Genomic DNA, 16563 nt, shown 5'->3' with positions numbered 1-16563 from the left:
TATGAAATGGCAGTTACTTTGGCATTATTATAATCTTTATGATTTACATATACAAATAGCTATATAGCATACAGTGTATATATAAGCTTCTACCTACTAAATCAACGTACCTAATGCCATTAAAACATTAATGGAAATGCGATGAAAATTGCGAAACATGCGATGTTTAAACATCCTTGAACTTTATACAGAAATAAAGTGGATTTTTCTCATTATCATGCTGAAAGCTAGGACTACATTGATCTCGGATCTCGGAGTCAGCGGAACAGAGCTCTGAATAAATAAGGCTCTGTGAAACGGTCGTCAGGTTTCGACGCGTTATTTTTTCATATCTAAATGAGCGGACCGAGGAAAAAATATAATTTATTATTCGTCGTCCCACAGCGAGTTGTAAGTACATTACCTGCCGGAAACCAGCCTTTATTCGTTTGAAATTGTTGCGAAGCGAACCTGTACGCCTGTACCAATTTTATTTATTAATTGAATTGAATGAACTTAAAATCGTGTCACCTTTTTTACCTCATGGGCCGCTAAAAGGTAGATAATGTTATTATTACTCGGGCTTTCCATTATTGCACATATGCTACATTAGTATCGTACTAGTATAATATTAACCATCAGTATGATTTTTATGTGAACCGGTATAAAATTGTCTTACAGAATCTTTTATTTGCGGTATTTATCACATTGTACTTGTACATACACTTTAGTGAAATCATTTTACACATTAAATAACATTTCACGAGAGAAAATCCGACGCTTTTCGCACTGTCACTGTCGGTCGTATTTTTATAACAGTAGACGTTTCACGGCTTCAATGCAGTTCTGTACGTTCTATATGTAGGTGGTAGGTATATGTAGGACTGTACGCGGCGTGTGCAGTTGTAGGCAGTTACACTGTTGTCTGGAGAACAAATAAATCGGATGTCTTTTTTTCTAGTTGGCGTGATGTAAACAGATGACCGCGGGTTCAAAGCTCTCGTTTCCGTGCGGGGTGCGGGGATGGAAACAAAAGATGCTCGTTTCCTCGGCTGTACCGCGGCGGGGCGGGGGCCGCGGCGCGCGGGGAGCGCGGCCCGCAGCCCTACAATGGAGGCATTGTTTGTGCCCGGTGACAGGAAAAACTCCGACCTCCGTGTTTCTGTGCATTTTTTATTTCTTTCTTTCTTTCGTCGCTTTTTCTCGGTAAGCTTCTTTGACTATGCCGGGAGGAAATCAAAGTTGTTTTGAAAGCACTATCTCGCGGGATTTCGTCGGTTGCGAATTGATATCAAAATTTCATTATTTATGCGTCGGTGGATCAAAAGGAAATTTCGTTATTATACCAATCTTAAAATACGAATCTCTTTGACTGACAGGATTAAGTGCTTTGACTTATTTTATTACATTTCATTTTTGTATCGTCATGTTTTAGAATATGCAAGGAAAACAGACAGATAAAAGTAGGTACAATAAAGAGGAATATTTCTAAAGGTATTCATTAAAAATATTTCTTTATAAAAAGTTTGCTATAAGTTAAGTTTATAACTCGCAATATTGCTACAAGTGACCGAACTGTTGCCATTTTTCGAATAACTTTGTTTAATTTTCCCGATGTTTGGCTCGTAATGTAAATAATGTGAACGTGTCGGTTCCAGAAACTATCGGTGGCAGTGGCGGGCGACTCAATGTTTTATAAAAGTGCGCGACGACCTACCCTCGGGCTATGAAATACATTGGCTGTCCGGCGGCCGGCTGCGGTGTATCCGCCGGATGAGCGTCTCCCCCCGCCTGACCCTTTCCGGTCCTGGTAGCCTCTCACGATTCCTTATTTACCCGTTTTTCCTTATCAACCCGTACCATTCGCAACACATTACCGAGGATCTTGTTGGTGAAATTGAGGTTATTTCATCCTTACTTATACATAGGATGTGTGCGGGATTAGGGTTTGTTTGGTAACTCCATTTCATCTTACCAATTTCGGATTTCACGTGTCATTAGGGACTTTCATAAAAGTACGATTTGAGTCTGTTCCGTCGGTCGTCAGACGACGTCCACTGCTATTTCTGCGGCTGAATATAAAATTGGGAATATAACGTAATCGCTTTATACACGAGTGAGCTTGCTTCGCCTTTGTCGTGATCTATGTCGGGGCCTGCTCATATATAACTTTATGCCACGTTCAATCCTGAGTGACCATTTGACCGTGAATGATATTTTTCATATGTGAGCGAGTCCGACCGCATGGGTATTAAGTTAGGGAAATATTTTCGCTGAACATTGAATCTTCGCATTTATGTGAGTCATGGCAATTCTAAAGTTAAACCTTTTAGAAAAATAGTTGATTTATCGACTTTCTTTCCGAATATACTGGTTCTTTTCTTAGTCAAGATTTTGACAAGAATATATATTATATAGTAGTGGTTAACCATACCAGTAAGCATTCTTACGCATTCTTTTTTTTTTATTTGAGAATTTCTCAAGTGGCTACCTACTTCAGTCGGACCATTTTATTCTCGAAATGGTATATAAAAACTTGAAAGAGTCGGGTCTACCTTTCAATAGACCGATAATCAGGGTCGCCTTTTTCAATATACAGTGAGTTATCAAAATACTGGACAAGTGTGAGTTTGACAAGGGTACTGTCAATATATAAAAATACTATTTTCCTCGCCGCTCTTGTGAACAAAAAATGAGGGCAGCCTTAATTTCTTGTCAAATATGTAAGTGTTTTCATATAAAATATTTCCTTCGCACTCGGAGATAAACAAGGAAATGTTTTTAAAAAAGGTTTTCAAATAGCATTGATAAAAAATAATAAAAGAATAAACACAATAAAGATTATAACATTTTTAAAACGCTGCGCGCTGCCAGTATTTTATTACAACTTTGTAACAAATAGCTTTCTTGTCTGTAATAATATATTTTTTTTACATACATCAGCGGTTCACAATTCACAAACTTGACCCAAAATTAAATCAATTTGTTCGTTAAATGAGACGTCAATTCGAGGATAAATACAATTATATTCGCTTCCTTGTTTCCAACGTAAACATTTTTATTCCTGAAAATCACGTTACCAAATTTCGCCCATCACCACTTTGCTTGCGTAACATGTTGCCGGGGGTTATTGCAAGCTAACAGAAACAATTTCAATATTCCATAAGTGTGCAAATGTGCAGCACAGCTTGACATTTGAGCGACAAAAATGCGCCACTTGAGAATACGTGGAGCGAGGAGGCAGCCGAGCCGAGCGACCCATTGTTTCAGAATTCACCTACTGCGGAATGCTCACAAGTACCCTTTTTTCCTCCCTAATGGTGTCGACAAAGTTCAATGAGTATTTGCTATAATGCTGCCATTCAAACGTCGAACAGTATTATAAAAGTTAAAGACAGATCGAAATAGGCCAACCGTGCAATTGCAACAGATTCAAAAGAAAAGTTAATAGGTTTAAAAGAAGCAAAAAGGTAATAAAGAGACGTCTCGCTATATTAAAAAACCAGTGTTCCTTTTTTAATATTACTTAAGAAGAATACCTAACACGAAGAGAAGGCGACCTACATTGTAAGACTTTAAAATATTTTATTCTTATAACCCGGCAAGACTCAAACTATAAGAACGCTGAAATTGTGTACCTCGGGCTTGATATCATTTTGATTAAAGTTGATTAGGTAATATCGTCAGAGATTGGCACAGATTTTTTACTTTTTGGGTTAATAGAATAGCACCAAGTTACGAGTGTGTCTAAAAAGGTTTTAAATCCTAATAAGATCTAAGTAGTATCTACTGTTATTTTAAGCCCAAGAGAAATCTATACAAGTGAGCTTTGGGGTTACTATTTCTTTCACTCCATCAGTGAAAAACGAAGGGCAGATCAGAGGAATAGGGAAGCGGATAAACTCGTATATTAAGCCAAAATATTGTGATTGTAACTTTTTGGCACGGAACTCAAATCATAGCGGATATTATCAGATTTGGATGTCACGAGGCTGTGGCAAGCGCAAAATTGTGAACAATGGAAAAACGTAACTGAGTTAGGGGCGAGCCTCGATTGGTTCGTTCGGCTAAATCGAAGATTTACGAGTATCAGTCAGAATTGTTTGCTTCGTTCTGATATTTACGCAACAGAGGCGATAAATAATGGAAAGCGTAAAGGTATTTTTGTAGAATAAAAAGTGTAGGTCTACGTAGCTTATTCGATGAATCTGAAGGAGGGTAGCCTAAGGTTGTTGTTCATTCTCCGCCCCGTTGTTGTGTATGTAAGTTATTGAGGTTTCGGTGCACATAAATGAAACCTCGGCTAAACTTTATTTCATTTTTGTTTTCGTAGACATTTTCATAGAACATAGATGTTATTTTCTTATGTTTTCTTCGATGAACCAATGCAGATTGAATTTTAAATATAAAGAACACAATTATCAACTTTTTATTGAGCACCTCTCATGAAACGATACAAATGACCGTTGATAATATCTTTATTGCAATATCATAGACCGAGCACGGCATATGATTGTAATAACATTCAGGGAGCATCTACGTCTTGATACTATGAAATGTGTTTAGTGGTTGCCATATCCCGGGCAGACTGTATTTCACGCCCCCCTCTCACCTCCCACCCACGCCCTCGTGATTTCCAATGGATTTCTCATTCGTTTTTTGCCTCTTGTCCTCACTCACGCGGAACATATTATGTACGTACTTGTTACACAATTTGTTTTATAAATACGTTTACAGATCATTGAGCTTCGAAATTGGTAAATAATTACTTGAGCAAACGTTACATATTTGTTAACGTAATTCGTTCGATTGCTGTTCTACGTTAGTTAATATAAATTATTCGAGACTCGAGTTATTCTGTTATTATGGGTTACTTTGCGTAAACGAAAATAATGTTGTTAAGCATTAGTCTCGTATATATCGCGGTTAACAAGGCTCTCAAAGGCTTTGTTTCACTCGGTAACAGTTGCCTGACGATAACAAAGAATTCTCCGTATCCTCCCAAGCATGAATACGTTATGATCAAATACTACTAACAGTTATCCATCCTTACAACCGTGAATATACAAAATGTGAGATGCCTGTCATCTTGCGTATATCGTAAAAATCATCTAAAAGAAAATCTGCTTATCCTGGGGGATCACAAGTATATGTATTGAGAATATGAAACTCGTAGGCGCAAAGTAAGCAAACCGATTTTACTAGAATATCACGCTTCGAGAGTTTCAGGTCGCACGAGTTACTTACACATGGTAAACGAAACAATATTATAATTATATCTTTAATATTGGATAGAATGGATAGATAAATATTGATTTATTTTAAGTTGATAAGGATCTAAATTTTTAATGACAGCACACTTAGTTCAAGATTATAATCTCGTAGTGAGGGATTAAAATAAAGTTTGAAATCGTACTGCTGAGGGTTCTGCTTCTCGCTCCATTCGCGGTTTAAATCTCTTACTAATGAGGCACTTTGTAAGACGAGCTCTAACGGTTCCCAACAAAACACGCTTAAGGTGCCATTTCGGAATAAAAACCTCGAACTCAAAGTCTTAATATTTTATTCTTGTTTACGTTAATCCGGAAATATTTTTCTAAGACAGTACCGATATAAATAATAAATACGGCGTTGTAAGAACTTAGATCACAAAGTGCAGGTAATATTTTAAGGAAATATCTCTCAAGTAATATCGCTGTCGAGTCTTTGCATTTCCGACGGAAATCGATTCGTGAGATTTTCTTCCGCGTATTATTATCTGCTAGGGAAGATTTACTGAACAAGCTTCTAACGTAATTCTGTCTATTGGAAAATATTCAATACTGCCTCTCGTTCGAAGATGACTTTGCTAACCTTATTATAATGCAGCAAATTGGCTTGTGTAGTGTTTCTTGTTGTTGTTCAATAACCGATTTGGTAATGAATACTTTCACTGGGACTATCGATATTGTGGAATTTTATCAGCATCTTTTATTTGCTGTCGTTGTTATAATAAATCTGTTGTGACTTGTATTTTTACGACGACACATTAAATTTTCCCTAACATTTTTAATGAGACATTAATAAAAAATAGATATTAATTATAAAAATAGGCAAATAAAGTTTCTAAATTAAAGTTATTATTTTGATGTTTTATTGTTAATTAAAATTTGACTGGCATGTTGCCGTTTTGGAATATCAATTTAAATCGGTCTCTACATTATTAATGTTAGTGTTGGCACTATAAAACTTCCTGAATACTTTGTGCTATATCTAGTTTAAAAATACCTGTATTGAAAATATTTTTAATCAAGTATCTGTCGTCGTGTCGAGATGATTGACGTTTCAGTTATGTGAATTGTGCGAAAAGCTGGATGCTTTTACCTGCAGGTGGCATCGCATAATCACTGCTCGCTCTCAACGAAATATATGTGCATCGACTATTCCATGTGAATTGTGTACGTGATACCTTGATTTATATTTTTAATGGAGTTTTGGATAGATGTCAATATTGTTGTAAATTATTTTACATTATTCCGCTAGAGCTACGTGTTTGACGTATTATAGTGTGGTAGAGCAGAAAAAAGTAACAGACGGAATAATAATTATTTTAGGCAAGGATTAACTTTTGCCCTTAATATAATGCTAAAAGTAGCAATCACTTGTACAGGTTTGTTTGTTTTATAGAAAAATCTATTCTGATCCAAAAAGAAAAACCTTTTTTAAACCTGCGAGCCAAGTCGCGGGTGGAAGCTTGTTTTTTGTAATTGTTAAATTTTGCGTATTTTTTGCAAAAAGATGTAAGCATCGTTATCACTTGTATAACAATTGGCGAGGCTCCCACAGCTAATGGCCCCAGTGTTTTGAGATTGTACCTATTTGGCACTATTAGCAGCCAGACACTAGGCTAATGTTGGCCAAACGCAATCATTTATATTAAAATTTATTTGACGGAATTATGCCGCGGTTAATGCGACCCAAACTAACTAGAACGTTTTCAAGCTAAATACAAATGCAAGTGTTGTGAATTCTACTCGCATTTAGCGCAAAGTTACTATGTAAAACAGGATGCGAGTAAATTTGGAAGTACACTTTAGATCATACTCCTAGTGAAGCAAGCGGTATCCGACTATGGCCGCGGAGATTGTGACTGGATGCGAAACCTCAGCGTACGTCCCTGGAGTACTTATATCATGTCAATACAGCTTATATAAAACTGGTCGATTGTTGCATTAGTAAAGTTTGCAATGATGTAGGGTAGGCTGCGCACAGCACAAATTCCGGCCGGTGGCTCGTAGGGTAGCTGAACAATGCGCGTAACGTACGTAAAAGTTAGAACTACACGGCCGTATGCTGGGGATTCTCATCTCATGCCCACGTCAATAATTGGAGCGGTTGTTCATGTGTTTTTTTTTATTTGTGCAGCGGTGCTCTCGCCAGGGCCGCATTGTTCGTGCGCGCCCTCCTCGCTGCGGCCCACCCTCCCACAGCCGCCCAACGCAAAACGGTTCGTATTTTTCATTGTTGCTTTAAAGCCTTATAGGTTTTGCTTTATTTATGCCCTTTATAACTCTCCGTAGAAGATAAATGCTTGCGGGGCGATGTTCTGTTTTTGTCACTATTTAATGGTTATGCCATGAGGGGAATCTTCATGCTGAGTTATTATGTTGTAAGAAACATACGCTTCATTTGCATGTTCTTTATATTAACACTGTTTTGATTTGTTTATTGTAACTGTATTTTGTAATTTAATTCTTTCATCAACTTAGTTGTAGATAGACCTAATTTAATTAACAATTATACAAAATGCACACGAATTATATACTCACATTTATAACGTGCAACAAAGTCAAGTTCCCAACGTGAACGGAGTGGTTAACCATAGTTATCATATAAGATTTATGCGGCATCTGTCCGTTGAACCGAACACCACGACAAATGTTTGATTTTCCCACAAGCTGAGCTCGGCCGGGCCCGACTGGCTTTGAATACACAAACGAAGCCGACATCAGCTGTTCCTCTACTGTTTGACGGTGTAATAGCTATTACATTCCTACCGCCGGTGACTCCAGCCCCCGGTACTTGAGGGGAAGAATCGTTTGTCGTGGATATTTATTGGGGAAAACGAAAACCTTTGGTGAAATTTGCACCACTGGACACGTTCTTTAACAACACTAGAAACCAAAGAAGTTTCACAACTGACGCTTGGGGTACATTCGACAATACTGTTAAATAAAAATAATATCGTACTCACATTTTCTCTTGAAAATTAAATAACATGCATGGTCAGTATGCAAAAGAAGTGCAGTGAGGAAAATTTAAAAGCAAACAGACTCTTTTAAAACCTGCATGAATAGGTAAAAATATCGCACTCAGTTTTCCCCGTTACTCACGTACATATTTGCTCGCTTAAAGCTGCTAATACAGCGATTTACAAAAGCGTGTCCATTCCGCGCTGGCTGGACGTACGTGTCCGGACTGTCCGCCGCTGTCCGCTGCTGTTCGCCGATGTCCGCAACACATTGCGCGTTACACCGGCTTATCTCATTTCCGCAGATACGGCGATGCTCGATCATATGATGCCTATATGAGCTCCATTTTACCGTGACAGCATCGAGATAACACACGTGAAGATGGATACGTTATGTAAATACACCACACAATTTATCGATGGTAAAAGCTTTTCAAACGTTGGCTATTTCTCTAGTTCTTTATTTCTTGCCGTCACAGTCCATTTCGAAAGTGTATTTGCCGCTGACAGTAAGCTGGAAAAAATATACGGCGATGCTGCTGCGGATTTTTCTGCTAATCTTTTAGTGACGGGACCGTGCGGGGCGGAGACTTTTATACATAAACTACCAAGTCAAATACAAATGTTGAGATTTTTTTCTTTCTGCTTAATAAGGAACGCGATAATAAAATCTTCATTTTGATTCCGAATAACATTTAATAAAAAGGTTCAAATTAGCAGTAATTATTTTTTGCTCGCTTAATTTGATGGTAAAATCGCGCCTAGTTTACTTCAACGACTTCAAATTAAACATACTACTTAACAAATTGGAATATTCTTTCTTATACCTAAACGTGGAATTGCGTGACTCAAATATTTAAGGCACACAATTTTAACTAGTATAAATTAACAACTTTAATTCAACATTAGTAACAAAATTTCCAGTATGCAATTACCTAAATCAAAGGTGGTATTTAATAGCAAATGCTACAAGGGGCATTTCTTTAGGAATAATATCTTTAATAGGTGTACTTACATAGATAATAATATCATTAACTATAGCAATCTATGTGTGTTAAATAAATTCATTTTATAATATAGTAGACGGTCGTTCAAAGAAACAGGATGTTCTGTCGCCGCCACCTCTATGAACTATAATTAGTTCATTAGCACTAAGTTCACGTCCGCTACAGAACATCGGCCCTACTGCTCAAGCTTTACCTACTTCAAACGCTTGCAATAACTATACAATATTCTTAGTACTTATTATATTAACAGGCCTTTAGACAAAGGTACGCAAATATTTTAAAAATCTTTGCAGTGGTGGTTAGTCTAAACTATTGTATTGCAGATCGCGAGTTTGATTCACAAATAAGACAAACATTGAACTAAATAGTGTAACTCACTATAAAGGTCCCTAAAAGTTAAAGAATAAAAAATAGACAAATATTTTCAAGTATTGCTTGTTATTCGAATGTTTGTAATATTTCAGCTTGTTGTACATTATTTACTGTTACAAACTGAAAAAGAAAAATTAAGGCAGAAAACTTGAGAAACGTCAAAATAATTGAAGAAAGTAATCAAACAAACTTAATCCAATTATTGGAGGGAATTCAACACTCAACACGAACCCAGTGCCTGGTATAATTAAACAGTAAACTGTTACTTCACTCGTTTGTAAATATAACCGACAGTGGATACCGTGTGATTAAAATTAAAGTGGAAATTGTATTTCAATTGCGGAGCCATTAGCAACTACAAATACGACTGTGTTTGAACAGGACGTGGCTTTTGAAGCGGCCACCAGCGCGGGTACTCTACGTAAAACTGTTACACGGACAAACATCGCAAATACTGGGATCTAGTGTAAAGATGCTGTTGTAAATATACTGGTAGCTAGGTGTTCATGTAGAAAATTATATAATTCTGATAAAAGTACGATCAAACATACATTTTATTTTACTCTCGATTAATAGAACATTAATTCACTAAAACAGCTTTGCATAAATCTAGAGCACCCCCATGAATAATATTCCTTAAATTTCACAAAGCAATTTGATAAAATTAGGTCTGAACGCACATTCATTTATTAATATAGATACTCAGGTACTTTAGCGGGAAACAGCCATTCACCACATGCACTATCTGCTGAAATAGATATAGCAGCGCCGCATATAATATAATTTAATTTATTAGTGGCTATTATGCTCTTACACAAACAAAACATCCCTATTATAACGCTAATCGAATTGCATTCGATAAGCTCGCCTCGGATTAGGTTCCAATGTAACCTAATTTCGTCACGGGCGAATGTGGGTGAATGGTAGCGCATCCCTGGATTTAGCTTTTGCTAGCATTCGACCGAAAATAGACATGTTGTGGCGTAGAGTGGCTTTATGCTAAGAATAACATGCCAGTTGTCACTCCTTACCGAGGTGCTGTGTTAGTTATAGGTTGACTACTCATTGGAATTGAATTGTTAAATTGAAATTTAAAAATTAAACAAATGAATATTAATCCTATTAAAAAACAAAATTAAAATGAAATTTGAAAATCGAGCAACCTACATTTATCGGCAAAAATAGTTTTATTTTTGTTTTTGTCTTACAGTATTGGCATTAGTAAAATAACCCGTTACTGTCCCACTGCTAAGCAAGGATCTCCTCCCGCACGAGTTCCTTACAGACTCTCTTTTAATTATATTCACTGATATCTATAGTTAGAGAATTATATGCAATAAACTATTTTGCACTAAAGAAAAAAATGTGCATATACGTTTTATTTTTGTAGTATCAGTATGAGTATCTTCAACCAAACTGACAGTAGTATACATTCCCCAGTGAAACAATTACTCCCTTGTCTTCTACACTGTGTCAATCCTTGCCCGGAACCCCACTGTCTCTGCAATGAATATCAGCTGCAAACATCGAAAAGCCCCGTATTGATGCGAGCGATTGTGGTCCGTTTTAATTGATTGATAGATTATAATCAGATCAAAAGCTGTGTTTTGCTCCATGGACTTACTGCATAGAGTATATGTCACTAGTATTTGCTAAACTAATCAAAATTATTGGAATGTAGACCGTTTATATCATGACGACATTTTGAACAGCCATTCGATCCGCCCGATTTGTCACCGCAGAATTATTTATTAATTAAATTAACTTAATTGCTAATCACAAACGCATACTTGAATCAATTAATTTCCGATTATAATGAACGGAATGATAAAATATAATTATTTCAATTAGTTGAAGCTGTGTTCCGAATTGTTTTTGGATTATGCGGTTGGAATTCGATTCTTATGCGCTATACTGATTATTATTTAAACTTTTTTCTTGTGTTTTCCAGCGGATAATAATAGCTACGGGCAATACACATTTATAGTCATGATTACTAAAGTCTTCTGGCTTAACTTTGCAATAAATGTTTACGATCCACTAAAACTTTAAACTATATTTCGATTTAATGGAATTTCATCGTACTTGTTTTCGAAGCACGACTGACACTGACGCTAAAATCTATAAAACATACTTAGTGCACTCACAGATAAGTCACGCTTCGTATTAACGGCTGTAATCGAGTTGAACTTTGCTTACGTTCACTTGAACTTAGATGCACTTAGGAACAAAGTAGCGCGCTACAAGTTTACTACTTACATTGAGACAGGTAAGTGAAAGACAGTTGTTTGTAGTTTAGGTACTTTTTCACTGACAACGTCTGATAAAACACGACATTTATTAACTTAAATTAGAGTCTCAGTACCCCGTTACAGTCCCAATGGGCGAGAGACTTCGAGAATAAGAATTAAAAGAGAAAAATATTTACTTTACGAAAAATAATAATTTCAACTTTAAATCTTAAAACACCCATGACCTGATTTCTTATGTGGTAGATAAACGAGTTAAGCATTTAGACATTGGACTCCCCTGAAATCATGCACTAAGTGTATCCAATCCGATTTTTGATGGAATTATCATTGTGTTTCAAATATTCAGTTCACTTAATATGTATAAATTAATTTATGTATGCAATTGAGAGGTAAAACAAATTGTTTGTACGTATACAAAGTTAAAGGAAATGAACATTCCCTCACAACCAATTCAACGATAAAAATAATGGAGAAACCATTCTGAATATTTTTTCGATCTCACAGGGTATTTTTGTTCGTGTGTACAGCCCATTAAAACCGTAACAACAGGTAGGTTGTACAACTTTTGTTCATTAATTGTTTTAATTCATTTATTAGCAGTTTCACACGGGAAAACAAAACAAACTTTTTACGTACCAGCTGTTTGGTATAATCTCATTTTATTGTTGCGATACTTGAGACTTGTTTTACACTTACAACCCTGGCTTATGCTTCGAGTTGATAAATGCCTTTAGCGGTAATGTGTGCGACGTCTGTATATTATAAAGAAGAGAGTAATTTTTCTCAAAATAAATTAGTAGCAACTTGAAGTTTTGTGTCCAGTATGAATGTTAATAGGCTCGTTTCTTTATATGAGATTTAAAGTCAACCCAATCCATATTTGAAGTACTTAAAAGAACTATTTTACAGAATAACCTATAAATAATATTATTATCATGTGCCTATACTGAATCAGCTTCAGGCGCTTTAAGAACTTTACATCTTCGAAACATATGTTTTTGATAGTTTAAGCTTCTAGATGGAAATTGACTTGTCATAATAAGAACTTAACACTACAAACTTTAACATCCCATTAATTATTCTAGTGTATTTTAATGACTGAAAGAAAGCACTCATTTTCAGCTAATGTAATTACCAGTCATCACAAAACGAGCTGCAAGCGGTGTAGCTTTACCATAAAACAATAAGTCTACGCCGTAGCTCTTGGCTACGAACCGCTTTTGAGTTTTATAATCCATTATTCAGGAGCATCCACCAAGCAACGGTTTAGTTATTACATAGCCGGTTACGACCGGTTACGACTAGTTATTAGTTAGTGGTCGTTGCGGTTCATCAGAGTATGTAAACAGTACCTCGATGCACGTAATACGGCCACGCTAGCGATACAATCCACCTGCTTTGAAAAATTAATGGCATAACCCTTGATGTCGTTTTAGGAGGTAATCTGATTACTTTTAAAGAACAAAGGGGGTCGGCTTTGCGTGTGGGATTTTTCTTTTTCCTTAATCCGATTAGATAGTTGTTTTGCGAAACTAAATAAATTGAATGGCTTTGTGTCTCTTTACGGATTATCTATAGTCGTACGTAGAAAGTAAGCTTATTTGTGGTTTGATATAATAACTAGAGTGTATTATAGATAAGGTTGTTTGATGAAAATCAGAACGAAGAATAATTCAATCTGTCGCTTCGAATCTTGTGTTAGAATGTACTGGTTGGTAAGACAGTGTTAGCTTGTTTGTTACATCGTTGTAAACATAGCCTTGTGGTTTATGCGAGTTGGTCACTGAAGCTTAGATATGTGACCGCTGTTTACACTGACATCGCAAATAATACCATCGAGGCCAAACTATGCACGACAACATTCCCGCTTAGCTGCAATATTACTTGTTTATAAATAAATGGTAATACTCAATACTTTTAAATGCATTTTTTAATTGAATTAAAAATAAAGTAATAATTGAAGTGGTATTTTTTATAATGTAAGTCAGTTCAAAATAGTTCAAGAGGTTGAGTATTCAATTCGTAGAATACTGGTTACTATAAAATTCCATGCTATCGAAAACTTCAACTGAACAAATCCTGGTATCGAACTTTAATTTAACAAAAGCGGAGCCAGTTAAAAACGTCAAAAACATCCACATGGTTTTATTTGCTAAAAGAAAATGGTAACTTCCACACAACGCTGCATATTTTGCGAGAAAACGAACACGAGGTAGCTGCACCAATTATTTTCTATTCTTGATATCCCCGTGGGGGGAGGTGGGGAGAAAAAAATATACGAAACTGCTTGTGATTCTGTACGGGTTCTATGAGTTAAGTGCGGGAAATGGATGGGAGGTAGCCGAGGAAGGGTGCTCGCGGCCGATGGGCCAGCAATCCACCACTACTTATCTGCGATTTATTTTATGGTAGAGATATAAAATGCCAGCGCTGATATAAATATAGTGTGTGATGTTTATTGTTCATGGCGTGTAAACGAGTGGCCCGCGATTGAAATAAAAATTCTACAAACTCGTCTTATCCGACGGAATAGGTTCAGCTAATGTTTGAGAATTGATGATTTCGTAAAAAAATCTGCGTTGTCTGAATGAATCCAAGTATTTTTTACCCGCAACCAACATCAAATAAATAGACACCCATACATCAAATCTTTCTGGATTACCTTCTTTAAAATGCAAGCAATCGTAGGAAGAGCGAAATCTAAACAAATTCTATAGGGAGTATTGTTTTCAAACAAATAAAACTTTGTTCTTATAGCAGAAAACTTTTTGTATAAATATAACAATAGCTCGTCGGTGTATTTACACATGTTCCGACAACGTTTGCAGGTTACATAAATATGTATGTGCGTCGACGGTCTATGATAAATTGGAATAAGTTAGCCATTATTCTCCAGCGTCCATCTATCATAGCTGTCTTTGCCTACACAAAAGGCAGGCATAGTATAACATACACGTTTTTACGTGGTCCTACTATAAATCACGAAAATCAATTAAAATTCTAGCCTTCAAGCGTGAGGAATAAATCATGAAAAATAAAAGGATTCTGTAACCATTTTGTAGGGCTACGCAAAATTGCGCAATAAACGTAACTAAAAACTTTTTGGGTAAAATTTCCGTCCTCTGGAGCACTGATTTGAGAGATAGTGTTATGGGAGACTGCTGAAGAGATAGTGGGACGTTTTGGATTCCTTCCATAAGATTGGCCGGAACTGGGACGGCGCGAAAAGTAAAAGGAAAAGGTTCGCCGACAGTTTTGTTTAAATAACTTTGACAGACAGTATTATCCTAAAATGCACTATTAAGATACATAATATTACCGATACCGTACGTTGTTCCCTCTATAGAGGAGTGAGAGACAAAAAACGAGTCTAATAATTAAATATTATATCACTTCGGCTTATTCCCGTGACAGTATAGTAAAGATAAATAATCAAATAGTAAGTAAAGTCACAAACAATAGTTGGTCACGAAATTAAAACGAAATGCAGTAAGCCTTCCCGGAAAAGAAAAACCGTTATAAAGAGTAAATAACTATACTCGGCAAAATATTCATGTTAAAAAAATACGAGCAGCATGAAAAATCACAATTGTGTCCACTTTAGAATGCTTTAACGAATGTCTATTTGCGTCTATACGTTGTTCAACCAAGTTTGTATGATACCAAGTTGTTCCCCTTCATTCAGCGGCAACTTTGCACTCAACTCATTGTAACTCAATTCATCTCGTTCTTATAAACCCCATAGGAAATGAAGATTTCTTGTTGACGTCAATTAGTGGAGGGGTACAAAGTTTACCTAATCATACTGACAGGCAAGCAAGATTTTATCATGAGATTGAACACGCGTGGAACATTGAGCCGAGTTCTGGATTTGATTCTTTGTTTTTGGTGCTGTTTTGAATTTCTGCAAATTGATCGTTTGTTTATTTTTTATAACTAATAAATAACATTTTAAAATATTAAAAAAACCATAAATCAGTTGGTACTTGTTTGGTTCTTTGTTTCTTATTCGGTTGAACATTTAGCTTGTTAATCGTATGTTTGCAACATTTTAAAATAAAATAATTGGGCCTATAATTCGTGACTTTAATATCCCTAAGACTTAAATAATCCCTTTTCTATAGTCATGATTAAAAAATAACGCAGTGAAAATTGAACTTTACTTCAGTAGAACTTTACCAAAATAATATGATATCGCCAAATCGCTAAACCGTATGTAAATAATACCGGCGCACTCGGCTAATAACACAAAACAGAATGTTAATTCAAGCTTGTACACAAACATAGTATAATAATACACTATTATGTCGGACTAACGTGGCGTGCCTATAATTTTGATGACAAACAATTGTACGTCAATGATGCTGTAATACAAGCGAAGGGTTTCGGCTCGCTTTCGACACTTGAATTCAAATTCAATCATGGCAGATTTCGGCTTATGTCAAATATCACTCCTAAATTCTTAAATATAATATTCGTTTTTATCTTTATCATTAATCAAATTGATAAGTAACATAAAACAACGACTAATACTTTAAAATTTTAGTGAGTTTGATTTCCGTTAAACGTGTGCAAAGTTATCAAAAATCTTTGAATGCGTTTATTTATACCCATATAATCAAAAATAATAGTTGTCTCCTTTTAAAGAATTAATATATCTTCAATATTTAAGGTAGTTTCCCTCCCATTATTTTTTCCGCTCTTTATATTGACTACATCCCTG

General features: G+C 35.9%; 1 protein-coding gene across 2 annotated transcripts in view; it reads left to right on the top strand.

The window, feature by feature from the left end:
* The window catches only part of LOC142981192 (cell adhesion molecule Dscam2-like), an 89371-nt gene that overhangs the window by 19967 nt on the left and 52841 nt on the right, over positions 1–16563 (top strand). For both annotated transcript variants that reach the window (XM_076126907.1, XM_076126908.1), the window contains exon 3: positions 7384–7465. In XM_076126907.1, the coding sequence (XP_075983022.1) occupies positions 7384–7465 (82 nt within the window). The remainder of the gene's footprint in view (positions 1–7383; positions 7466–16563) is intronic.

The sequence above is a fragment of the Anticarsia gemmatalis genome, chromosome 19, assembly GCF_050436995.1.
Source record: "Anticarsia gemmatalis isolate Benzon Research Colony breed Stoneville strain chromosome 19, ilAntGemm2 primary, whole genome shotgun sequence".
Lineage (NCBI taxonomy): Eukaryota > Metazoa > Arthropoda > Insecta > Lepidoptera > Erebidae > Anticarsia > Anticarsia gemmatalis.
Note: the sequence above shows the minus strand (reverse complement) of the source record. Positions and strands in the feature narration are given on the sequence as shown.